At 42.7% G+C, this 26,956-nt stretch overlaps 1 protein-coding gene across 4 annotated transcripts; it reads left to right on the top strand.

The window, feature by feature from the left end:
• Positions 1–600: 600 nt before the first annotated feature.
• zc3h4 (zinc finger CCCH-type containing 4) lies at positions 601–14,724 on the top strand. Of its 4 annotated transcripts, none has more exons than XM_053423483.1 (14): positions 601–957; positions 5,202–5,526; positions 5,653–5,760; positions 6,028–6,229; positions 6,748–6,935; positions 7,396–7,504; positions 7,621–7,751; positions 7,844–7,957; positions 8,273–8,384; positions 8,610–8,719; positions 9,114–9,574; positions 9,796–10,118; positions 10,244–10,492; positions 10,775–14,724. In XM_053423483.1, exons 1-14 carry the CDS (start codon positions 878–880, stop codon positions 12,457–12,459), a joined length of 4,197 nt encoding a protein of 1,398 aa, XP_053279458.1. In that variant the 5' UTR covers positions 601–877; the 3' UTR covers positions 12,460–14,724. The 4 variants fall into 4 exon arrangements, with proteins under 4 accessions (XP_053279458.1, XP_053279456.1, XP_053279459.1 ...); XM_053423481.1 differs by having other exon boundaries at positions 603–957; positions 7,360–7,504; XM_053423484.1 differs by having other exon boundaries at positions 603–957; positions 7,396–7,492.
• Positions 14,725–26,956: the final 12,232 nt, after the last annotated feature.

The raw sequence follows: 26,956 nt of genomic DNA on the forward strand, positions 1-26,956 counted from the left end.
AGGTTCAGAGTGTAGAATCTAGTGGTAAATGTGCATGTTGCAGCTGGACCCCCCTCATGGATGTTGGTCCCGACGTGTGATTGAGATTGAAGGCGACAGACAGACCCTCTATTCAAAGCCCTTCAGTTTGTCTGTGGCCCTCTGAGCAAATACAAATAATGACTGAATTGAAATAATGCACATTTAGAATATAATGTGTAATAAAAGGTATGTGGTATAATTGGCTGATTGTGGTTGTAGTTTGGTCTGTGTATAGACTAAAAAAACTTGTTTTATTTGTAGCATTAGTTATGTAACTGTGTGATGTATATTCCTTATTTTTTACTTTTACTTTATTTTTTTAACTACCTGGCGTGTGCACTTTACACTATGATTTCACATCATGGACATGCACATGATTTGACATCAAATGGAATCCGAGCCCTTGTTAGACCAGTGTATTGTGTCGAGTGTCTAAACTTATTAAACTGTAATTATTGAAAAAGGTCTGTGAGGCTCCTGCGAGTCAAACTCGGGGGCTTGTTTACACCCGGTGACTTTCACATTCGGTTATTTCCGTCAGACACACACACACACACGTACACCCTATCGTTCTGATGTCACGCTCGGAGGGAAACGCCCCCTTTCTCCTTGGAGAAGACCGACGGCCATTTTACGTTCACCAGTCGTCATTTCACATCGCTACAGTAGGACGGAGAGCGTCAGGACTCACTTTCATCATATTTCTGTGACAACTGTAGTGGAGAGAATTTGCCTACAATGAACTGAAACTCTTCCTGAAATCAAAATCCAGTAGAATCCTAGTGAAGTGACGCATAAGCCAGTGATTTCAAGTGTCGAGTTGTAATTTTTTTGCACCTCAATGTAGCTAGAGGAAATGGCTGTGGAAAGCATGACTGTGCATCCAAACTCCCCAACTACCAACCACGAACACAACAGTCTCCTGACTGACGAAAGGTCGAGTAATTCTACAATCATATTGAAATGAAATTATTTATTTGTCCTGTGCTTTTACACAAAAAGCCCGGAGTTTCTTTTTCCTTTTTTTTCTGTCAGAGGGATTAAATCCACCTTTTCTTGGAAAACGAGTGCAGAGGTAAAGAACGCCATGTTGACACGACAACGCCAACTGGGAGGCCACATAGCACCTGGGAGAACGTTGTTCCCCGTCTTTTTATTACGTGTCCACAATCCACGGTCAATCGACTCGAGACAACGTGACCAGAGACAAAAAGACGCGAGTGAACCCGCCGAGCGCTCCGCCGCCATTCTTCACTTCCACGATTAGAAAGAGCATCGGTCGAAAACGTGCCCACATTTAAAAAAGACCCATCGACTCAATGAGCGGTGGTTCACGCGTGTTGTTTGTGCGGGGACGGTAACGAACGTCCCGCAGGTGCGACGCATTACAAGCGGTTGTTTTTATTGCTAACATGGGCCTACTCCTCGGCTAGCTTAGCAGCATTAGCTCTTTAGCTAGTGCTACTGTTGGGAGAGTGAGGGTGGCTAAGCTAATGGTAATCCGCTAATTATCCGCGTTTCCACTCAATTCATCATCTCATTAATATAGCGTGTATAACGGCATCAGACCAGTATGGGTGATGGAAATTAGCTGATACGTCAGAATCCGTTCGGTAATTCGGTGTACACGGTGACGCTATTACGAAATAACTTGGCTCGATGGTGTCCACCTACTTAAAATGTGTACTCGCCGTCATTTTACGTTAATAATACTCGTATTGTAACTTATTTAGCTCCACAATGCTTTTACATTGATGGAGATTCCTCCCATAAACTCTTAATTGTTGCCTGATTTAAGAATATTTGACTTTCTAGAGATGCCGATTAACCAGTGTTATTGTCCAGCGAGTCTCGTTTGATAGTCTTCTGGACGTGTTTGTGTTGTTTGTTGCTCATTTGTCTAATATTTCCCTTTTTTCTAGTCGTGCCCTCACTGACTCGTCCCAAACATCCACAAAAGTCCCCAAAAAGTGCAAAACGTCTGCAAAGCATCCCAGAAGTGTGTTTCAAGTCAAACACAAAATTCCCTTTTTTCCACAGTGTCCCAGTTGGCAAACCTTCAGTGTGTTAACCAGTTGACCCCCACGCCCCACAGACCCCACTAGTGTCCCTTAATGGCTAGGGATAAAAACTTTTTGAGTGTGGAGAAAACCTTTCACAGTAAGTATTCCCCCATTTTAATTGTGGCCCTTTTGCTTACAGAATTGACGAAGCTATGGATTCTTCCATTAAGTTAATAATGTACCATAATGCATGGTAATCCTTTGATTCAGTCATCTGTAGAAGATGATAATAATCGTGTGCTCTGTTGAACTGTCAGATCTTCCCAGTTGTCTGTTAGTATGGTCAGAGATGTTATGGTATTGAGTGTTAATGGACTGAATCTTGTTTATCATAGTGTACATGGATGGCAGATACTGCACAGACCTGTGTTGTTCTTAGTTTTCAGCAGTTCTTTGGTTCTTGTCTTGAACGTGGTCAATATTCAGAAACTCATGAAGGTGGTAACAATGATTCCTCTCTGCAGGTCTGTTAAGCAAAGGTTTATGTCTGTGGACTTTATGAACTGTCACATTTACACTGAGGTGTCTTGTTGATTTCTAGACAGTGCTAGTGTGCATTTGGACTTTTATCTAATCTGGTACATTGTTGGCAGCAGCCTTTGTGTATTTAGTGTCTCAACAGGCCAGAGGCCATCAGCTTCTGTCTATAGTGAATCCAAGCTGCTCCCTATTCACCACAACCAGCTTTCATAATATGACCAAATCCCTTTGCATGAGATACACAGGGTCAGCAGAGTTACTCGTGTCCCATAGGTCTTAATGAGAAACTGGCTTTGTATCACAAGCAGTGATTTGACTGTTGAGATGATTCTCCTGAGTTTGTGGTCTTTGGATTTAAAGGTGACTTCTGGTGTAGAATAAAGAGCCTGTTAGAGGAGGTGCAAAGTTGATAGACTTGTTAAATCGTGTTTGATAATTTTTAAGGAAAAACACTGTATTAACAGTTGGTATTAACATATATTGTTGTATTGAACACTGTGCAATCTGTATATATTTGTATTTCTAACCTACTTAGAAAGAAATGCTAAAATAATGGGGAAACTACTTTTGGCTTTTGTTCGAGAGCAAAATATAATTTAGTTGTTTGGAAGTTGCTCCGTATCAAACAGCAGAAAACTTTTATACATAGAGCAACTGAAGTTTTTATAATGAAAATAATGAGCCTTTACTCAAAAACTGAACTTGGTTCTGAGCTTGAGTGACTTTTAGTCAGCAGATTCCAGATAACTATCTTCTTGAAGCATGTCCCTGATAGTGTATGTTGTACTTCTAGATAAAGACAAATACATTTTTAAGTTTACAGCTTTTAATGATGATTTGACTTGAAGTCTTGAAGTTGTTTACTTGGCATCAGTTTGCATTGATGTGTTCCAGTAATGAAATAAGCTCATGACTAAATGCACTGGTTATTTCTTTTTGAATTGATCTCTGTAGAAGTATGTGGCTGAGTTGCTGATCACAGGTTATTAAGGCTGATTACTTTGCTCTCCCCAGAGGAAGCTTGCATGCTGAGGATGTGGTGTCGTGCAGTGTACACATGCAGTGCAGCTGACATTGAGCGTCAAACACAGTTGACTGTACCAACCACCTGTCATGTTCACATGACCCTGGCCTCTCTGCTGGGCCTCTCAGCAGTATCTTCAGCCTTGAGCCTGCATTGGGTGTGGTCCCTTGTTGGAGCGGCCAGGGCCTACATACGGAGTGATTAATACTTTGTTCCTTCATTTTTACTAGAAGTTAACTCCTGTTTTAGCTTGTGCCGTAAATTGTACAGTTTTCAGCCTGGAAAGTTCTGTACTTTTGGTACCTGGACATTTTTAAAACCTCATCCCAAACCCTACCAACAACTTCCTGCATCCCCCACCCGCTGCAGGAGCAGGCCTTTGTCATGTGATTCAAATCAACCAGGATCTCATGGTTTGGTCAAACTGCTGCTTGGGAGGATCAGTTGACTTCTGTCCGAGGACATCATTAGTTCATTGTCCATTCCTCACGCAGTGTCATAGAATTGGGATCCAGTCAGCCATGGGCATTTTTGGTGTTTGACCTTTTGTGTGTGCATATGTGTGTTCCTCACACTGGATGGGTTATATATTCACACCATTTTGTTGTGTGTTAAATACAAACTTACATTTTCTAGTTTGAATTAAATGAACATGAAGCAGCGGTACGTGCACAATACATGTATTTTGACTTTTGACTTGCCAGTGGATGTATTGACTTATTGTATTGCAGCTTGTTGGGCTGACTTTCAGGTGGCCGGCTGGGCTGAAGTCTAAAGTATCTCTACACTGGAGGTGGTTTTTGATTGCAAGGCCATATACATTTAGCTTATCCAGATAGTTCTGCACTCACCTGAGATACATGATGAGCACTTAGTGTTATTCCTTGGCTCCCTGTAGGCATTCTTTCTGTACACCTTTTGAAGTTATTCAATGTAGAGTAATAACATCTGTGAAGTTTTATCATAAATACATCTGTGTCATACGGATTCAGTAAATACACCTGGCAGAATCACAGGCATTTACAAATACACAATTTTGTATTTTATGTGCACTTTATTGTGACTTCAGCAACTGTCCCAACAGTGTGTATCTTCAATACATATCCCAGTAGAGAGGTTTAGAATAGGAAATGTCCACAGAAAGTTAAATGCACCACAAGGAAATTATTTATCACAGGCTTCAACCAATTTTGAATCATTAACATTATCAACTACTATTTCACACTATTTGTTTGTAGTATTTCACACTACACCTCGCTATTAGATGTTCAGATGTTTCTTGGTTCATCTTTTGAAAACTTATTTAAACATTAATAAACTCTTGGTTCAATCAAAAAACCTGTGTTTTAAAGGCTGGTAAATTATTCAGCGATAAACAGTAGACTTGACGTTTTTTTGCGATCTCTACCGACCCTCTGTGCTCGTTTTCCTACCTTTTTATCCACGACCTCTGAAAACAAATCAAAAAATGTTGATTTGATTTCATCCTGGTTTCTTTCATGTTTTGCATATTGTACATAATGATGTCCTAAAACTTCAGAGCAGGCTGCTAGAGTCGGCCACAACGAGAAGATGAGATGTATAACATGTCTCCATGTTCTTTTCATATGCAGGCCAGAGGATGGAGAACTGGAGGAAGGTGAGCTGGAAGATGATGGGGGAGAAGTTGAGGTGGAGGAAATAGGTGGAGGTGCATCCACAGCAGCAGCAGCAGCAGCAGCAGGAGGAGGCGTTGGAGATGGGGGTGATGAAGCAGGTGGAGGAGGTGAGCCAGGAGGGGAAGGGGCCGTGGAGAAGCCTCGGGGAAGTAAGGAGCGCCACGCCAGTAGCGAATCTGACGAAGAGCGATCGCACCGTCGCAAGAGGAAGAGGAAGAAAGAGAGGGAGCGCGAAAGGGAGAAGAGGAGGGCTAAAAAGAAGCGCAAATCCAAACACAAAGTGAGAACTCAAACTACTTAAGAAAAAATAATACCAATCCAGTTTCCCGCATGTACTTGTTTTATCTAAGACTTATGTGTCGCTTACATTCTGTCAATATCTCTGCGGTTGCTCTCTATCTTTCAGCGTCATGCATCCTCTGATGATGACCACTCAGACTTCAGTGAGGACTCAGACTACAGTCCCAGTGAGAAGAGGAAGTACAGAGAGTACAGTCCTCAGTACCCCCCTCCTGTAAGTCAAAAGAGCAAACATTTTCCATACTCACATAAAAATACTGCCAATTTTAGTCTTGATTTGTGAAAGTAAAATCACAGAATATTTAATTTAGCTAATGCTTTTATCCAAAGCGACTTACAATAAGTGCATCAACCCCGAGGGTACAAACCCAGAACAACAAGAATGAAGAAAGTACAATTTCCTCAAAAATATAGCAAAAATACTAAGTGCTATAAGTAAGTGCCATTTAAATGATCACCTCATATCTATATCTGTCTCAAGACTCATGGAGGCTACAGTGGCTCAAAGAAGGGCAGCTACATGAAGATGGAAAAGCCGACCTACGGAGGTTACGAGGAATATGAAGAAGAGAACTATGAGGGAGAGGAAGAAGAGGAAATAGGGGAAGAAGGCTATGACGACTTCACGAAGGAACTCAACCAGTACCGCAAGGCTAAGGAAGGAGGAGGTGGTCGCGGACGAGGTGGGTCCATGATTGTCTGGTTAAACTTTTGGAGTTTAATTTGAGACCTGCTGTGCCACAGATTAAGCCCAATGCAAAATATTTTGCTAATTTGCTCAAATGAGATTCGATTCATTAGTCATTGACACTGAATACAACTGATAAAAGTAGAATACTTCAGACCTTAGACGACATCATAGACCAGATGGGGTGAATTCCACTTTCTTTTTGCAGACTACATTTATATAAATCTGACCATTTATTTTTGTGTGACCTTATACTTTGGAATTATTTAATATTTTTAAGAAAAGGTTACTAGGTTTCCATTGACCTTCAGGAAAGTAAACAAGGTTTGTGCCACTATGTGACAAAAGCGTAGTAATGTAGTCATTACCACGTGCTTGCTTATGTCTTTAATTCTGATCTGAGCTTATTTGTTAAAACTTTCAATCCAAATTCCTTAAATACTTTACTGACAGTCTATTGCCTCTGTAGCTCACTCTCGTTTCATTTCTCTCTTTGTCTGCGTGTCTCTGCAGGGGGCAGAGGTCGTATGAGAGGCCTGAGAGGCCGTGGAGGAATGAGGGGAGGAAGGAGGGGTAGAGGAGTAGGAGTAGGAGGCGGCGGCGGCAGAGGAAGAGGAGGTGGAGGAGGAGGAGGAGGAGGACGAGGTGTAAAGATGGGAGGAGACAATGATGAAGGAGATGGCTATGGAGAAGAGATGGAGGTGAGGTTTTGAACTCAGACTGACTCATGTTTATTTACTTTGGTCACTATCCGAGGAACAAGTTGTTGCTGTGTTTTGTTTGCTTTATCATGTTTATTTACACAGATTTCAAAATATATTTCACATGTAATCAGAAGTAAATAAATACCAGCACAGACAAACAATTCCTGCTGTTGGTCAATTATAAGAAAAGTCAAAATCCTATTAATGCATTCATAGGTCAAATAGTTTGGATGTCTCTTTGTACTATTTCTGTGTTCTAGTTTCCCAAACCAAACCAAGAGTACATTTTTTTACTTTAGGCAAAGGATCGATCTAAACAGTTTTTACCAACTTTATATACCAGCTAGCGTAGTTTCACAGAATCTTAATTCTTGCTTAAATGATATTTGGAAATTGACAAAATAAATTGCTTTATATCAAGAATCAAACCAGTGGAACCTTTCAACTGTCCTCACAGTATGGAGAAGATGATTATGACAACATGGGGGAGGAAGACTATGATGACTACTCAAAAGAATTCAATCCGTACAAGAAGTCCAAAGACAGAGGCAGAGGTGGGTTTCCAGGTATTTGTGTGTGTTGTTTTTCATCCGTCTTCTCCAGCTGTAATAATGATGCACAGGGTGTCTTACAAACCTGTGTCTGACAGTGTTAAATTTCTACTCTCTACTTTCTGCACCAGGAGGTAAAGGAGGCCGTGGGCGAGGCAGAGGTAAAGGAGGACGGGGAATGATCAGAGGAGGAAAAGGTCGAAACAGAGGGAGAGGGAGAGGAGACATGGGGAATGATGACGACAATGACATGGACAATGGGGTAAGGTTTCTATAGTTGTTTTTCAGCCCAAATTGACTGGATATTGAATCAGAAAAAGGAAGGCATGTAATTGTTGGTTTGTTTATTTTCAGGATGGATGTGGAGGTGATGGTCCTGGATTAGGAAGGAGGAATCTGAATGACAAACACCAGGATAAGAAAGGAAAGGCCATCTGCAAGTACTACATTGAGGGGAGATGCACCTGGGTAAGATCACATTCATGTTTGCTATTTCGACTCAGAAAGTTGTGTGTTGACAAAATCATATCTTGTGATTTTAGTTTGGTGGCAGCTTATAATATTTATAATATTCTTACTACATTTGTTTTTTATGCAATGCTGATAAACTATATCGATGATGTTGTTACCATCAGTAACCCTTGGAACACCATAATAGATTGAATAATGCGCAAAATATCTGAAATATTGTTTGTTTATTTGAACCTTCTGGTCTCTAGGTGTGTCTTCAGATTTTGTCCCCCGGACAAACAGATTTAATCATGTTCTATTTTGAACCATCAGGGGGACCACTGCAACTTCAGCCATGACATAGAACTGCCGAAGAAGAAGGAGCTGTGCAAGTTCTACATTACTGGATTCTGTGCTCGAGCTGACCACTGCCCTTACATGCATGATATCCTTCACAGAGAGACTATTAGCACAAGGGAATCTTTGTACATTGTTGAGTGCTTGTGAGTTCGGTCAAAGGGAAATTGTCTCTGAATAGAGGTGATTAAACAGCCAAGCTGGCTATATTTTTCCCAGACTGAAGTTAGATTATTCAGATTTGACTTAATTGGAAGCATGAAAGGTTTTGCAGAATATTTGTGCAAGTATTTCTCCTTGACTCCCATCCTACGTGAATTCCCCTGCAAGTTGTTCCACACCACAGGTAACTGTGTCAATGGCGACGAGTGTATGTTTTCACATGATGCCCTCAGTGACGACACTCAGGAGCTGCTTAACAAGGTAAGATCTAGGGCCTTATCTTAAGTCGCATTCACAAAACACGTCATATAACATGTCTTGGTTTCTTGTCTTTATCTAGATGGTCAACTGGCAAACGAATTAGAAAATACAAAAGATATTTTAAGTTAACCCAAACCACATAGGACCCTCTAACCCTGCAGGTTATTTGTTTCGCCATTTTCTGTGCTATTTAAAATTTAGTTTTTTAAAGTTTATCTGTTCAAGTTATTCAGTGGTTTAAAGTACAATGAATACAGCTTTTGTGTTTATACAATTTAAAAAGTTATTTCTTGAGCACAAACCTTGTGTGTTTTAATTAATACTTTTTCTTAAATACCTTTGGAAACAATTCAGAAACATTTATCAGTGGATCCTTTGTTAACTTATTTTCAAGATGCTGGCAGAGGATGCCGAGGCAGGAGCTGAGGATGAGAAGGAGGTGGAGGAACTCAAGAAGCAGGGAATCAATCCTCTCCCCAAACCCCCTCCTGGAGTGGGCCTCCTCCCCACACCTCCTCGGCCTGTTCCCCTAGACTCAAACACAGGGCCAGGGGATTTTTCTGGGCCACCACCCGGAGACTTTGGGGGTCCTCCTGGACCTAACCAAGGACCCCCAGGACCACCACCGGGACAAGGGCCTGTCCCTATGCCCAATCCCTGTGCTGGTCCCCCTGAATTTTGCCCTGATGGAAATCCTTTCCAAGGCATGCCCATGAATCCTAACATCCCTCCGCCCCATATGGGCCCCCCACCTCCCTGTTCTGGAGGGGGAGGTGGTGGAGGTAGGAAAATCCCCTCATTGTTCGATCTTAAAGTTCAGCCGACGGGACAGCTGGCTCACAAACTGGCTGTCAGGTAAGAGATCAAAAATTTAACATTTATAAACTGTTGTAGTACCAACCCTTATTCAAGGGTACTGTTTATAATTACAGACCCTGTCTAGACAGACAGGACACGGACTCACATACAATTTCTGCAGAGACTACAACCCTATCAGACCCAGTAACTGTTCATTCAGCTGTGGAAAATAAACAAATGTAATTATTCCTGATTCCTGGTTCTCCCTCTTGTATCAGGAGCCAGACTCCCAGTGGCAGCCAGGGTCAGACCACAGCACCTGGACCTCAAGGGGCACCTGGTACCAGCCCAATCTGCTTTCCTGCTCCTCAAGGCATGATGTCCCCTGACATGCAGAACATGGGCCCCAACCTTGGGATGAACCAAGGGCCCCCAAACATGGGCCCTGGTGGACCGCCCATGATGGGAGGATTTCCATCTGGTGACGGTCCTCCATTCGGCGGTCCTATGCCCCCAGGTCCGCCTCAGGGTGGAGGAAACTACTACCATAACTTCCTCAATCAGCAGGAGGGTAGGCCAATGGAGGGAGTGATCCAAGAAGGTGTGTAATTCATAGTTATTAATTACTTTAGAGTAATTATTTTGAATGTTATTGAATATTTTTCAGGTGATGGCAGCAAAGATAAAAATGTTCTACTATTTCATACAATCGCTGTTCCTTCTCAGGTGACAACTTTCAGGTTTTCTCCGGCATGGACGAGAGAGGAGGAGGAGGGACATTTGGTAACCAGTCAGGTGGTCAAGATGGCTCCGCAAATGGAACGTCAGCCAATCAGGGAGGGATGTCTGTTCCTGACTTCCTGCCTCCAGCACAACGTGTCCTGTTTATGAGGATCCAACAGAAGCAGCAGGAAGAAGAGGAACGAGCCCGCAGAATGGCAGAGGGAGGAGCAGAGAAGAGTAGAGACGCTGAAGGTAGAGGAGAATCATCTGCTACACATCTTTGTAAAATATATCTGTTATCTGCGTTTTCATCTTCTCCCTTAATGCTTTTGTGATTTATCCTAAGATTTTACGTTATCATAATAAACATCTGTCTTTAATGGGTATGACCATGTATTTAGTCTTCAGGGAATTTGTACGATGTTTGATGCCTTTAAAGATTTTTTCAATGTTAATCAGTAGGATCTGCTGTAAAGTGTTAGTTTGTTTCAGACTATCACAGTTAACACAAACACGTCTGTCATCCCATTCTAGGTGATTCAGGGAACTGGTACTCCAGTGAGGATGAGGATGGCGGTAGTAGTGTGACCTCAATCTTGAAGACACTCCGCCAGCAGACCCAGGCTCCTCAAAAAGCTGAAGGCCCCCTGATTGACCCCCGCCTGCAGAAGACCTCCCCTGCCCACCCTCCAGCTCGCCCAGCAGACCCCCGCTTGTTCCGGGACCCACGCCTGGCACGTAATGCAGAGTCTTCCTCCGATTCCGTGCCCACTCCATCTGTCGCCGGACCGCCAGCAGACCCCAGGTTAGCTCGACTAACTGCTGCTGCCTCAACTGGACCCACATCCCACCCACCACCAACCACTAAACAAGAGCCTCCTCTGGTCTACAAGCCCCCCCCACTTACGACCCCGGCAGTGGAAGAGGAGGAGACGGAGCGGGTTCTACGGGACAAGCCAGTACCAATTCCTCTGGACCCACTCATGGGTATGGCTCTAAGGGATCCGCGCTCTCAACTACAGCAGTTCAGCCACATCAAGAAGGATATTGTTCTCCACATGCCAGCTTTTTCTAAAACCATCACTTGGTCACCTGAAGATCTCCTTCCAATCCCTATCCCCAAGCAGGACCTCCTGCCTCTTCCACCAGGCATCCCTCCTGTGTCCTCTCTGGACCCCCGTCTGTCCCGTGCTCAGCAGCAGCTCCACACATCGCTTCCTCACTCACAGCCTCCTCCTGTACAGTCGCCTCCCTCCTCGGACCCACCTGCTTCCTCCTCCTCCACCTCCTCCATCCCAGACTTTGAGCTCCTGTCTCGCATCCTGAAATCGGTCAACTCCAGCCCATCGCAGAACTCCCCTCCTCTCTTACCCACCTCTTCTGCCCCGATGTCACTGCTGAGTCCAGCTCCCACCATGCCTCTTGCGCCTCCAGAGAAGCCCGCTGACCCCCGTGTGGCTCGTAAGGGCTTGTCAGACCCGCGCCTCCAGCCTCAGAAGTCAGCACTGAAGCAGCCGCCAGAACCCACACCAGCTCCTGTCTCATCTACAACTCCAGCAACAACATCTAGCTCACCTCCCCCTACCACTGCCCCCTATGATCCAAGGCTGCTTTCTTCAGGTGGGGCAGGGCGCGGTGTGGGGGCTGGGGCAGCAGGGGGAGCCAATATGCTGAGCAACATCAGTCTGTATGACCCAAGGACTAACAAACCAGGCAGCCCTGGTACTAGCAGTGGCTCCAACAACTCTCCCAACTCAGCCAACACAGATTCCAAACTCAGTGACACCACAATGGCTAAACCCAAGTCCAAGGAGCCCCTTTTTGTTAGGAAGTCTGCGTTGGACCAACCAGAGCCAGAGAAAAGTGGAGAACAAGGAACAGATAGATACAATAGTTATAATAGGCCCCGGCCAAAGCCTGCACCCTCGCCTAACTCCACGTCCCAGGGAGCAGCCACTGCAGCCGGTGCTGCTGCAACCGGAGGTCAGGGTGCTCCTGGAGCTGCTGCAGACCAGGGGCCTGCAGGCGTCCACAACCTACCAGTGTCCTCTCTCTTTGGCGGATTGAAACAGGCAACCAAGCCTGGTGGTGGGACTGGCAGCCCTTTCGGAGGTAACAGCCCGGCGCAGCCCGACCAGGCGGCCATAGACCAGGAAAACGCCTCACTGAAAGACGTTTTCAAAGGCTTTGATCCCACAGCCTCACCGTTCTGCCAGTGACCTTTTGACCCTGGAACCATGAAAGCATCACTTGGTTGGCCTCTTTTAACATTTTGGACACTGAGCAGATTAGTGAAAAGGAGAGAAAAGCGCACTGAGGCATCTGCCTGTAAGACTGGTTGAGACAAATGTTGAACAAACTGATGTTCATCGTGTACACACACAAATGCTTTATCACAGCGTGGATTCAGATTCTATAAAAGACTCTTGGGAGGGTTTAAAAGTGAATCTCTAAATCTCTATTTTAAACAAAGTTATTGATGTAGAAATAAATGTATTCATCTCAATGCTTAATGAAAATAGTTATTCAGACAGCAGCAAATACACATTTATATCTCATCTCATTATTCCCTTTCCATTTCAGTTGTTCAGCTTCATTTTTTGCAAATCTTCTAATCTATGAACGGTTTGATATACATGTGTGTATATTGGGCAGTTGAAGTTGGCCGTGCTCCTGGCAGTTTTCTTCTCAGAGTTAGTTTTGTTGTTATTAACAACAGCACTGAGGCAACTTCTCAAGTCCTGTTGCTGAAACATATTGTTTGCTACATCACTGCCTTTGCATTTACTGTCCTCTTTACTCCTTTTGGAAACTGTTGTCAAACAGAAGCTTATATTTTGTCAGTTTGATTCACCATGTCACATTTTTTGCAGAAACGCTCGCTACTAAGTACTTAAACTTAAATCTATATTCTGCTTGATTTTTTTTTTTAGTATTTATTTTTCTACTTCTTTGCACTGTCGGTTTATGTCCTCTGAGGGTTGTATTAATATTTTTAATGTCTGTATCTCCTCCAGCTGTTCACACACGGTTTCATATCAGGTATTTAGCAATTGCCCCAAAACAAGCAACTTTGGTGTTTAAAGGAAGTGAACCTGTGACCTTTCAGCACTGCCTCTCTACGCCACTACACCACTGTTGTCTGTTCCCTCCACCTTCATTTACTTTTTGTATTTAATCAGTGAAATCGAGTTTGCAGTTCATAAATATAAGCTTCTGTGGCCTTAAGGTAGCGGACATGGATATTAAATCTTGCTTCTCAGACTCCAGACGTACACATCATCCTGTACCTCCTCATCTCTGCTGGCTGATGGTCAGCCAAGTCTTCAGTGATCTTGTAGGGACATTAAACAATTTTCGGTTTTATTTCTCCTCTTTGCTGAAAAGATAATGTCTCCCAAAGGCTCCACCTGTAATAACCGATCTTTATGTGTTTTCACCTTGATCAGAATAGGACACCTTGATTCGCTAATTCTAAAATCATTTAGTTTTAACTTTTTGTTGTTAATAATGGAAAGGAATCCCACAGGGCGTGCTGCACATTTCTGAAGGGTTGGAAAAAAATTGCAGCGTTTCAGCGTCAATTTACAAGCTTTGGTTCCAGTGGTTAGTGACAATGTGACAATCACAAACTAGACTTGGACCTAAAATCCAATGAATGCAAGAACATTGCATTCATCTGCAGGTGCTCCCTCTTCTGTCAGTCTGAACAGTTAACACAACTCAACATGTTTTCTCTCAGACTTGCAGTAGAAGTGCACGCTTCATGGTGGAAATGTTCAAAGTTAGGATGAGTGATTTAATCTTAACTCCTGAACTTCCCTGACTAGTTTCTGCCTTATACCATAAACCGTTTAAGTCAGATGAGAGTGCAGCATCTGAATCAGGGTGAGGTTAAGTTCCATTTTTTGCCTGATGAGCCACAGATTTCATCGTCGGGCTTCTCTGAAAATCAAGTCACTATAGCGGAGCAGCAAGAATATTTGACTTCTTGAAGGAAAGGGTTGTGTAGCAGCTGTCAGGATCGTCGTCGACTGTCGTGTATAAATGTTGATCATTTTAATTTATTTTTTTATACTCTGGTAACTATACTTCCTCACTTGTCGTTTTTGAACTGAATCGTTTTATATATCAGGATAATGAAAGTACCACTCACCTCAGTGGGATGCAGGCAACCTGCCACAGTGTGAAGAGAGGAGGATTTTTTTTTTATTTGGTTTTGACTCAAACTAACAAAATATTCACTATTGGCTCTTTCCTCCCGGCTCTTACGCGGCTGAGTGTCAGCTATAACAAGTGTGAAAGTTAAAGTTGATTTGATCTTTTATTGCTTTGTTGTTTTGTAAATTTCATGTTCCTTTTTTCTTGCAATGTAAATTTGACCAGTATCCTGTCTTTGGAGGAGTGGAGTTTTCTAACTGTACACTGTAGGTGAGGATGTCAAAGTATTTAAATAAAGTTGATACATGATCAACCAGTTATAATTATGCGTTCAGCCATTTTCTTTGCCTCAGTTTCATTTCATCAGTTTATTTCTGACATGATTTGAAAGATTGATAAACCTTTAAGGAACTTGGTTTATGACCCGGAGTGATTGAGACACTGTGGCACTTTTGGAGCCGTCATCATCCATCTTTATTTACAGTCTCTGGTTGATGCTAGTGTGGCTATGAATCAAGTTCATTTCATGTTTTTCTTTTATGACCCGTTAATGATGTAATACATGTCATCTTAACGGCTAAAATAAAAATGTGTTAGTTTTCTGAAGACAAGACTTGCAAAGAAACCTCAAATGCTTATTTTAAGCTATGATTTTCAGCCACTTCGAGAACCAGACGGGTGGGGTTTCGTAAAACCGGAAGGTTCAGGCTGTGGTGACTGAAATGACCTCTGTTGCCTGTGACTATTCTTTGTTCTTTTGCCCAGTCTGTATGCTTCCCTGTTAAATGAATAATTATTTAAAAACACCCTTTGACCCAGAATCCTAAAATCCCTTTATTTCTCACCCGAAGGCGAGTCAGCCTTTCTGACGTTGTTGCTGTCTATCTTTAGGACTGCAGTGATTGAAGCTGCGCGGCTCTTGGCTCGGCCTCGGAGGATTTGGATCAGCACCCCAGCAGCACACAGCCTGTTTCCTTGTTCACTTCGATCCTGCAGTGAGTCACTTCCTGTTCCCCTCCCATCCTGCAACACTGGCTCCAGGAAGACACATCGTTTATCCAGTACCTCAAAGGTTTCCTATCTCACACACACACACACACACGCGCCAGTTTGTTGGGTACACTTGTCTTGCTGAATTTTCCGAACATGAACTGATGTCTATTTACGAATCACTACAGTAACGTGAAACACACTAAATTGATTGAAAACCTGTTGAAGGTAGAATTTGTTTGAGGGTGCTCATGCATATACATTAAGTGTAGAGACTCAAATGTGTGATTTGTCATGTTATCTGTAGAGGGACACAAGCTGAGGTGAGCTGATCAGCAGCCTGGGTTTTTTCTGGATGAATCATTTTCTGTCTCACAGACGTCTCGGAGCCAGGTGGTGTCCTGAACCGTGCAACCATGTGTGTCACATGAGCATCAGTTTCACTGTGATTGCCAAACAAAAGAGCCAGACATGCAGGATTATGTACATAAGCAAATGAACAAATGTAACAAATTAAACTGTTAAAGATTCAATTTTATTTGTATAGCGCCAAATCATAATATACAAAAGGGATTTGTTTTCATTTTAACTTTGAGACGATTTTTCTACATATTGTATTCTTGAGTCTTTTTGCCCAAACAATTGTTATAAATAAAGTCATATTGAAATAATGAAAAACACACAATGTATAAACGCACATCATATACACGTGATAACATGATGATGTGGTGCAATGATTTAGAACTCATACTGGGCCTGTTTCACCCAGTAAGGCGTTTCACCTCGCTTTTTTCCCGGGAGTTTCCTAAAACACTAACAAGTTGTGTGTTCACCGTATCTTTTATCAGTAATCTGCTTAGCTGCCTGTTCAGGAAGCTCCCTGTGGTAAGTGTATATATAGAGATCTGATCCTCTTAGAGGAAGGTTTTGGATGGGATTTGGATATCGACGGCATGTTGGCTGCAGTACTGCTCTTGCACTTGTGGGGACGCTGTGTATGTGAATGCCAGTGTTGATGACTGGGCTGAAGCTCAGTCTCCATTCAAACGATGTGCAGGATATCTCTGCTTTATAAATTCGATATTACTTATATAGGCCCACATGCTGCCCTAAACAGAGCGGAGGACACCGGGGTTAAATAATGAATGGGCATTTATTACACTTATTTAATACCTTCTTTACTCAAAAACAAATGAAATGGCATTGAACAGCTCAGTTTGTAACCGGCATCAAAAAGTGAAGCACACATTATTTTCCTGTGTTAGTTTTCATTCTGCGGCGCCCACACCCTTCAGTGTGTCTGTCTGACTGTTGCTTGTTCTGACATCTCCAGCTAACAGTGTCTGTTAGAGTCCTTCCTCTGATTCCCTTATTGTCTCATTATGTTGGGAGATAGTCAACCATTAAAGCTCGGATTTCACCTGAATACAACTGCTTTGCCAAACCTTCCCAATCCTATGAAATTGCAACTGTAGTAAAATCCACTCGTAGGTCAAAAATACACCTGATGTTGCGTTTCTGTTGCACAATAATACAACATTCTGCCTGTCTCAGCTCTATAATCAATTGTATCTTCCTTTCTAAGGAGACAAGGAGGAACTGAATGTCCTGGAGCTGACATTTTAACAGATAAAACTTCAGTTACGCCACCATCACCGTGTTATGACTTGTTGTTCTATCAGGAGGACGTTTGTTCATGTCACGGGGGGGGGGGGGGGGGATGACCTCAAATGTCCACTTCTGAGTCAAATAACCAGATTAGTTAGAATTGTAAATAAATATCCAGTTTGAGCTATAGGCGTATCTGATTGATTTACCTCTACCGAGCCCCAGCAGTCATCAGATGAGACCACATTCCAATTCCCTAGATACACACTTTTATTTGCAGCAAAACTAAATGGCTTCTTCGCTCTCACTTTCCACCAATGTTTCATGTTTATCTAGTCAGGATTTTTTTTGCATAATCCTGCTTAAAAACTAACAAACCAACAAACAGACAGAGCTACCCCCCCCCCTTTCCTGGAGGAAATTAATCCTTAGATATTTCTGATAAAACTGTCAGTTGGACTGAGCCGATGAAAACAAACATACAAAAGCATAGTAAGCTATACAGACAAACATACACAACCAAAAACAAGCCAAATCATTGATTCTGTTGGGATTAATCCAGTTACACAAAATGATTTCTTCTCCAACCCAAACTCTACAATTATTTAAACTAAATGGAATCTTCTTTTTATCTTCATTTTACAAATCAAACCTTTAACTTATCTAATGATATGAGTGTCATTCCTACAATAGATTTAACAACACTCCTCTTAACTTGGGTCAGTTAATAAAGAATAAACAGCACTCACGCTGATATTTGTTTGTGGAACTGTGACCTGACTGGTTATGGTCAGAACCCTGATGTTAAATCAGGACTATTGTTTCAGTCGCAGCATTCAGGAAACTTCTCCAGTTGGATGCAACAAAAATATTTTAATGTTGTCAATCTGTGCTGTTACAGTCTCAACTCTATTGGAATTCTCTCCTTGTAAACATCTCCTTGTTTTCATCTCTTTTTTCTCTGTAGTGATTTCAAGCCTGTGTGATTACAAAACCCCGGCTGTCTGCAAAACGCCTCAGGATCATCAGCTGTTTTCTTCAGGGGAAAAGAAGACTTTTTATATTTGACTATGCAAATCAAGACAAATACGTAACTTAAGTTTAACAGACGCATTATTGATTGATATTTCTGATCGGTACCTAAATAAGCAGCTTATTCATGAAGCGCAAATCTACAACACCTCAGTCAATTCTCTCCTTTCTTCACACTACACATAAAATCAATTCTGTGAGAGTATGGGGAATATTCAGTTTGACTGACTCGGGGCGTCATGTCATAGTTCTACAGAACCTCACACGTCACTGGAACAAATGATTTTTTTCTCACTGCATGAGAAACTGACAGAGAAAAGACTGGACAATGTTCACCTCGACCTTCAGCCGCCGAGTTTCTGATGAATGGATCAGCAGTGTGAGGCTGAGATGAACAAACTTATCTCACGGTGTTGGTATTCATCTGCTCAACATGTGAAAGGGGCCTTTGTGGCGTCCACATGCTGGAAGTGACTGTGTGTGTGTGTGTGTGTTCGTTCAAATCTCCTGCATACAATTGAGTACTTGTGACATCACATGTACAGTATGGCTGCATGTGTGTGTGTATATTCGTATAGACTACTTTATACAATTGAGTATTTGTGACGTCACATGAATGTGTGTGTGTGTGTGTGTGTGTGTGTGTGTGTGTGTGTGTGTGTGTGTGTGTGTGTGTGTGTGTGTGTGTGTGTGTGTGTGTGTGTGTGTGTGTGTGTGTGTGTGTGTGTATTTGCATGTGAGCTAGGGCTAATTTCATTCACAGTAAATCTCAGATCAGTCTGTTCCCTTTAAACCAGCATCCAGTGTAATTTGACACTGAAATACACACAGTCAAATGAAACACAATCACAGTGTGTCATCGTTGTGGGGACAAACATACCAAGGAATCCAAAATGGCAGATTTTTTTCCCTGGTATTTCATCATGTCAGTTTTATTAGTGTGCTTTGTCTTTGGCGTTAGCTCACTAACTAATGATGAGAACCATATACATGGACAACATGCGGCCAAAAGTGAAGCCATTTGTCTTGATCGCCCCCTGGTAACTGGCTGCAGAATACGTCCTAAACCCTGCCTCCTCCATGTTAGTGGAAGGGACGTTTACATCTTTGTTTACAGTCCTACTAACAAAGATTCTTCTCTGTTATGTCTGTTGTGTTGCTTCCTTCTGCTGATACTATAACTTGTAGAGTTATTCTCTGACTCTGTAGTTCACACCAGCTCTTCAGAGCTTTATATAGTCTTTAACTCACTGGTTTGGTTTTCAAGCCCACAGCTCTGGTTATGGTTCATTCTAACAGCTCTCATCAGGCAGCTGCTTTCAGCCAAAGCCCAGAAAAACTCACATTTTAAACACCCACACAGTTGGAGACCAGCTGGTGAACATAGTGTCCATCCTCTGCAGGGATAACAATGTTTCTCCCACCACTTTGTCATGCTGAGGATCTGGGATTGTCAAATCTGCTGCTCCCAAGAGACTGTGGCACCAACACTTCCTGTTCCATGTTCCCATCCAGCCATTACCGCTGTCATCTTGTGAAGCCACCATCTCTCCTTCCCTTTCCTTTCCTTTTTGCTTGTCCCCCCTCCCTCTCTTTCTGTTTGTGCGGAGGTTACTGCAGGTCAGGTTCTTGTGCTTCTCTTGAGGCTTGATGGTCACTCTAATTCTTCAAAACAAATTCTTTCCATATCTCCTCCCGTTCTCCTCCTCATGCTCCACATTGGTCAGAGTGGGTCACGCCCATTTCTCCTCCACGATGAATCACTTTTCGAACAAACTAAACAATGCCGTGCTTTCCTGTCATGGGCAAGAGGAACATTATATCCTCAGTCCCGCTGCAGCCAGCCTGTCTGTCTATCTGCTGAAAGTCCTCACACCTCCAACTGTTTCCTCTGTACAATGATAATCATCCTTGAATTGAAAGTGAATGTTGTATTTTCATGGCCGTGAACTAGAGAAACCTTCTAAGAAAATCAGTGAATGTTCTTTCTCTGTTTCTGTTGTTGCATCACTTGGTTTTGATAGTGATAATTAATCTTGTGTAGCTTGTTTTTACTGTGATGTTGTTCTTTTGGTTATGTAAGCTCAGTTTATTAAACATGTGGTGGGTGTATTTCCTGAGGTTTTATGAGGTTGTTGAGCTGAAGTTCATGCTGTGCCATCAGCACTTGCTAAGTTTTTAATCCAAATCCTGTAATCTGTTACAAATGCTCTGAATTAATGCCTTGGTGTTTAGAAATGATTCTGATACATGTTATTAGGAAGACGTACATATTTATCCAATCACCCTGTCATGTCAGAGCAGTGCAATGCATCCTGCCACAGGTCAGGAGCTTCAGTTAATGTTCAAAGATCAGGATGGTGACAGAATAAGATCTCAGAGACTTGTCAGGCTCACATTGAGTGAGCGGCGATTCTGTGGATGGAAACGACTTGTTGAGGTCAGAGGTCACACTGGTGGAACTGATAGACCAGTAACCCTGGTGGTGGCGTGAGGTTGTGGGGGATGACGTTTTGCATGCATTGAGCCTTAATACCAATCAATTATGGTTTGAGTTCCACAGTCTATCTAAGTTATGTTGCTGCGGCCTCAGTTTACCATCTTCTCATGGTTTCAGCTGGATAATGCTTCATGTCACAAATTAATCATCATCTCAAGCTGGTTTCATGTGAATCCAAAAGAGCATCTTTGGGGTTTGGTAGAACAGGAGATTGGCAGCTTGAATGTGCAGCTGAAACATATACAGTATCATGCTTCATGCAACATGGGGCAGAATCTCAAAGGAGGAATCCTGTGGTATCATGCCATGAAGAACTGGGGCTGGGAGCAATGGGAAGAGCTGGAAAACCTAACTTGTGTGTTCTTACCACTGCAATCATACTGGAATGAATCTAAACAAGCTATGTTACATAATGTTAAATAGAGGTGTCTGCCCAGCTGGGGAGTCTCTGGAGGAAGAGCAGGTCATCCACTAATCACAGGGGGGATTTGTGGGTTTGATTGTCTTCTGCATCCGTAAGAAAAACACTGAAGTCCTTTCTCCTGCAGATGAAAATCCTTTTAGATAAAAAATGTTATAGAAATGCTGCCATTTAGCATTTGTTTAGAAAATAATGGAAGATTTCAACTTGTGCCCATATCTATTTTAATCAGCTCATTGAACTGTTTTAGGGTTTATATTACATTTAATTTAGATGTCTCTGCCGTCTATAACAGCTCTGCAGACTCTTTCTTTTCTTTTGTTAAAGCAGTGGTTCTTGGAGCGAGTTGAGAGACGTTGTAGTTGTCGGAAATTCCACATATCACTGACTCAGGATTACAACTAAGAGGCTGACGTAATATTTTATTCCCACTCAAGTGCTTGTAATTCCCGTGTTAATAATATGACGTGAATGTTGGAATAATCCCTGAGGCCAGGAAGGCCCGGAACTGCTGAGTCACCCCCCACCTGACAATAGAAGAAGAGAAAACTCCAAAGACCCGATTATTTATCACCTGGTCACTGATGATAATATCAGTTAACTTCTGTGTGGAGCAGGAAACAAACCTAGTAAAAACATTTGTAAAAGCCTGTCTGGAAAGAACAAGAGGGGATGTGAAACTTCTAAAGGCTCCAAACTTACTTCAGACTAACACTCGGTTCTATGAAACGCTGGCAAACTATTTCAAATGACGTCGACACAATATGTGGTTGTGAGTCTGTCCGTCAGGCATCGTCAGCCTCAGTTCCCAGAGACGCCAACATCAACATCTTAACTTCCTGTTGTGGAGCAGAACGATCCAAACCACAGGACAAATTTAAAACTGACCATGGAGGGCATGTGCCCAAACACACAACCACACACACACACACACACACACACGCACATGCACAGGACTTTGGACTCATCTCTCTTGTGTGTTGATTGAGAGATAAATACATTGTATTCTCTGTGTTACACAAACAGACACACAGACATCCTTGTACCATACATCTACTTTAACCTTTTAACTTGTGGGTCCCCACGAAGCTGCTGCTACCGGTTCTGAAGCCTCACTTATGGTTTTAAACTGTCTCAACAAGCTTAAACACACACATATGCACACAAATACACCTTAGTCCAACTGGAACCTTTCCAGAATCAACGAGGCATGAGCTGGATGTTTGTTTGTCTTAGTGTTCAACCATTAAGGTTCCCAGCTCTAGAACGTCAATCGCACACACACACTTGTAAACACATATGTTTGCAATGTAAACCATACGACAGTCCCTATAGCCCCCTTCCCTGATATTAACATGAAATAAATTGACCTTGATCCCTTAAACACAAGTGTTGAAGGGTAATTTCCACGTTTTCAGAAATATATTTCTTCGTATTCTTTCTGAGAGTCAGATGAGAATGGCGTCCATCCGGTCGCTTCCCTTCCTCTCTTTCTCTGCCGCTGTCTATTTTGGTGTGTTTGTTCCAGGCGGGCAGGGACCCTCCGGATGACCCCTGAGCCTTGAGGAAGGAGAGAGGGGGGAGACGCAGGGAGACCATATAGGACTGGAGAGGAGTGAAGGGGAGGATTGTGGGAACGGAAGGAGGCCGGAGAGGTGGGAGGATCAGCCCTGGATCAGGGAGGGAGGGAGGGAGGGAGAGGGAACGGGTTAAATAAGTTGATGTTGTGCATTTCTGAGTGTGAGTGTGTGAGAGAGAGATGTTGTATGCATAACCTTTGTGTAACACTCTCATTTATATGACTGCATGTATGTAATAGCACTCTGCAGTTCCTCATTGAAGCGTTTATGTTAATTGTTCTGTATTTCGAGGCCGACTTTGACACATTTACGATGTCCTGTGTTATTTTGCCCTCGGCCCTCTTACATCATTCATTGTTTTGCTTTCCACTGCCGTTCACTCTCTGGAAAATGCTCCAGGAAAAACATGGAGCCGCTCTGAATTCACCCGCTCAGTCTGTCATGAAGCCCAGTAGCAGTGAGGCCACTGTGACTTTCCCTCGGGGGTCAAAACTGAAAGCTGTGATGGTTGTTGTCGTGGCTAATTTTATCCATGTCAACAAATGAGAAAGCGTTTTGGTGTTGAAGTGACACAACGGAGACCAACAGTGGAAGAAAGCAGTTCCTAACTTCTACAGCTCCTTTCCCACAGTGGCAATATTATTTTAGTCTTTTATTGAAGTATGAATGACACGTCTGTCAAAATGTCTGGTTTGACTTTCGGCCAATGATTGACTGCTGAGGTTTAGTTGTTACAGTCTTTACCATGTTTACCATTTCAATAGTTTGGTCCATGTCCCATCTCTTAACATGGAGGAGGTGGGGTTTACGACCTATACTGCAGCTTCAGTCTATGGTCTATAGCTGAGACGTTTCACTCAAAACTACAAATGGTGGCACTAGAGGGAAAGTCAGGGGCTCAACAAAGGTTGTAGGTTTCATCTTCTAATGCTGATCTATCCAATAGTTGTTGAAAGACTGATCAGTGCAAATTATTGGGTCTTATACAATAATGTTTGAATTTCACTCTTTGGTCTCAGATAAAAGTTCAGTTTTAATTCAGCTGCTGGACACTGGGATCACAGTTGGATTAAAGTTAGCAGAGAGAAGCTTTAATGTGCCTCAGATGGAGGAAAACAGCTGGAAACCACTTCTCTCTGAGGTCATCTCTCTCTGATTCTCTATTCTTGTTTCTTCCTTCTCTCCCCCTTGCTGCTGTTATTTGTGAATCTCTGTGGCCAAGCTGTAAACACCACCAACAGGCATGTTAATAGTATTTTTCCTCTTCTCCTTTTCTGGGTTTGTTCTTCTTTTCATCTCATCCTCCTTCCGTCTCTTTCTCTTTGGTGTTTTTCGTCTCTCATTTCCTTCAGTCGATTGCCCCCGAGGCTCTACAGCTCTAAATGCAAACACATGGAGGGTCACTTACCGACAGATTCCCAGAATTCCTGGCGATGAGGTCACACAGTGTCTCAGTTGTATACTGATCCTGCCTGTGGTTGCAGGCAGGAGGTGGAAATATAACCTCGTGCTCACCAGGAACCACTGCAGGTTCCATGTTGGGCCATGTGGGTCAGGACTGTTCAGGTCAAACCACATAAGATAATTTGTTAAAACAATTTTTTTTCCACTTACTATTAAAAATTGCAGCAAAGGGAAAAATTCAGAGGAGTCATTAAGTTTGAAACCAAGTTTTCATCAGCTAGGTGACTAAACTTTTAGGGAAGTGACTCAACCACTGAGAGTTTTCCTGATCTTGACTCTTTTATTGTGAAATCTATGAGACTGCAAGTGTCATGGGATGGATTAATTCCACCTGGCTGAGTGAGCCCTTTGCATAATCACCTGACACTGAGAGAGGAAGGATTGGCTCCGGCTGTCGCTCTGTTTGCCAGCGTCAGTTCTCAGCGTCAGCACTGTGCCATATTTACAAAGAATAATCTTTTTCCTTCTTCCTGTATTTATGTTCCTTCTTCTTTTTCCTTAGCTAAACAACCTGAATAGAGATATTTGTGTACTTTGAATCCAGCTCTTCTTCCCACCTTCGCACGTCCTCGTCTTCTTTTCACTCTCAAACTGCTTTTATAGCTTTGACCGACCTCACATTGCCTGCCCCCCCCCCCCCCCCCCCCCCCCCTGCTCTGTGTCTGAGAGCTGGAGAAACACCAAACTCTCTGGGGGTCTTAGCATGGGGGCGACACCTGGGGGGCTGCATGGAGCCCTGCCATGGGGCCTGTGTGTGTGTGTGTGTGTGTGTGTGTGTGTGTGTGTGTGTGTGTGTGTGTGTGTGTGTGTGTTTGTGTGTGTGTGTGTGTGTGTGTGTGTGTGTTAAAGAGACAGATATTATTGTGGACTCATGGATCCTCATGTGGACCCACCCCATACTGCCCTGATTACATGTTGATTCACTTAGGTGATGTCATATCTGAGTGTGTGTGTATCTGTGTGTGTGATGTAACACATCTTTCAGAGACTTGGTGTAATTCTCTGCTTATCTAGTTTACACATTCCGGTCGGCTTCACGCACTCAGAGAGTGAGAGCGATTCAGTGAGTGAACAGATAAGGAGTGTGTGTGTTCTCTCTGCAGTGTGTGTGATTCTCCTGGAATCCTTCCTCTGCACCAGGGACCCCGACGAGAGGTCGAGATTCCAGCAGCACTTGGTGTTCAGAGAAAAAAGAGACAAACACAGGAAAAGTCTGGAGAACTTTCAACTGCTCCGACTTTTCCTCTTCTCTGTGAAATTGTGACAGAAATATCTTTCCCCTCAAAGCCGAAACCCTAACAGTAAAATTAAGTGTTGTTTGGAAGTCTTTCTGCTTGTGTGCAGTTTTATTGAGTGATGCTGCTTCAGCGGAAAAGACGCCCATGTGTCTTTCTTTGCAGACCAGCACAAATCACACACCAGTGGACGAGCAGAGAGGGAATGGGTTTAATTTGCCTTGCAGGCATCCTGCAGGAGCTGTAAACAAGATGTGTCTGCAGTCTGACCTGCGAACAGCCAACGTCTGCATTCTCCATTTGTTAAATCCTCATTAACTCTCTGTAATTATGCACAGAGCCAATCCTGCCGGGGCCACCAGAATCCAAACTTTACGCTCCAGCAGGTCTCAACTGAGCCAGCAGTAAAAATCTGAGAGCCTATTTAAATGTCTAATTATTCCTCAGAGTGTAGAGACTTTATAACTCTGTGGAGAAAACAAGGTCCCAGATCCTGCACCAGAAGCTCCAGGCAGATACGTGACCCTTCAGTTCACTACATACACCTCTCCATTCATGTTAGTTATTTTCCCATGGATGTTTTGAATATCGCTCAATGCGTTTGATATGTTTTTTATTGTCAGATCTGTGCCTGCTCCTGTTTATCTGTTTTTATATCTGTCACTGGTGTGTGGACCAGTAAACCCAGTGGTTTCCGTCTGCTGATAATCAAATCCCAGGCTCTTCATCACCTCCTCAACGTCTGTCGCAGCAGGAGATCAACACTAAGACAGCTCTCTGATTAACTGGATCAAGTGGACAGGTGGTCAGGAATCATGACTTACTGGTTTCACCTGCAGGGCTGAAGCAGCACATCATACTTTTATCAGTTCAATAATCCTAAAAACAATAAATCTGGTTATGTTCTACAAGTGGATAGAAGCTGATCCACATGTGAACCTTTGAGACGTCCTGGCGTCCGTTACACCCTGATACTATTTCCCACCCTTTGACCTTTTATAGCTTCACACCTGTTGATCAGACGGACAGATGTTCTCCATGATCATCGTCAATTCATTCGTCATTAATAGTGAATTTATCAATATTGTCATATCTCTTTATCAGAGAGTATCTTAATGGTTTGTTCAGTCTTCTGAAACACTGACTTAAAAACAAGGAACAACCAATAAGATCAGTTTATTTGATTAACATCCAGGGCTCTGCTGTGTGGAATGAGTGGGACAGGAAGCCTATATTTATTTATTTCAAAATAAATCCCAACTTCTTTGTATCTGAATAAAATAATAACACACATGAAGTAATATTGTATTATTTTTCAGTGTTGGTAGAAAATGAGCCACTTCTTAACCTTTTCACTCTTTAAAATAGAATTTTGAAAAGAGAAGGGCTGACGTATAGGTCTTTATCTGTTAATATATAAGACATATTTTACTCAAAGACTTCCATACGGCAGAAAACGTGTGAAAACAGAGGAACGAAGGTTTGATTATTTTATTTTATTATTTTATTATTTTTCTGTTTCAAAAGATGAGATCAGTCCACAGATGGACGCTGCTTCCCAGGCAGAGACAGGCCTACTCATACTTACTATATATATATAATATAATATATATATAATTACTATAGTTACATAACAATTTATTTATCGTTTATTTATTTCTTATTATTTAATAATTCTTGCTCAATAGATTGACTCAGTCTACAGATGGACCCTGCCTCCCAGAG

Source organism: Pleuronectes platessa, chromosome 5 (genome assembly GCF_947347685.1).
Source record: "Pleuronectes platessa chromosome 5, fPlePla1.1, whole genome shotgun sequence".
NCBI classification, from domain to species: domain Eukaryota; kingdom Metazoa; phylum Chordata; class Actinopteri; order Pleuronectiformes; family Pleuronectidae; genus Pleuronectes; species Pleuronectes platessa.

Coding starts and splice junctions, on each gene's coding strand:
- zc3h4 (XM_053423481.1), top strand. CDS start 878: ATGGCTGTGGAAAGCATGACTGTGCATCCAAACTCCCCAACTACCAAC. Junction 5,761..6,027: donor GTCCTCAGTACCCCCCTCCT/GTAAGTCAAAAG, acceptor ATCTGTCTCAAG/ACTCATGGAGGCTACAGTGG. Junction 6,230..6,747: donor AGGAGGTGGTCGCGGACGAG/GTGGGTCCATGA, acceptor GTGTCTCTGCAG/GGGGCAGAGGTCGTATGAGA.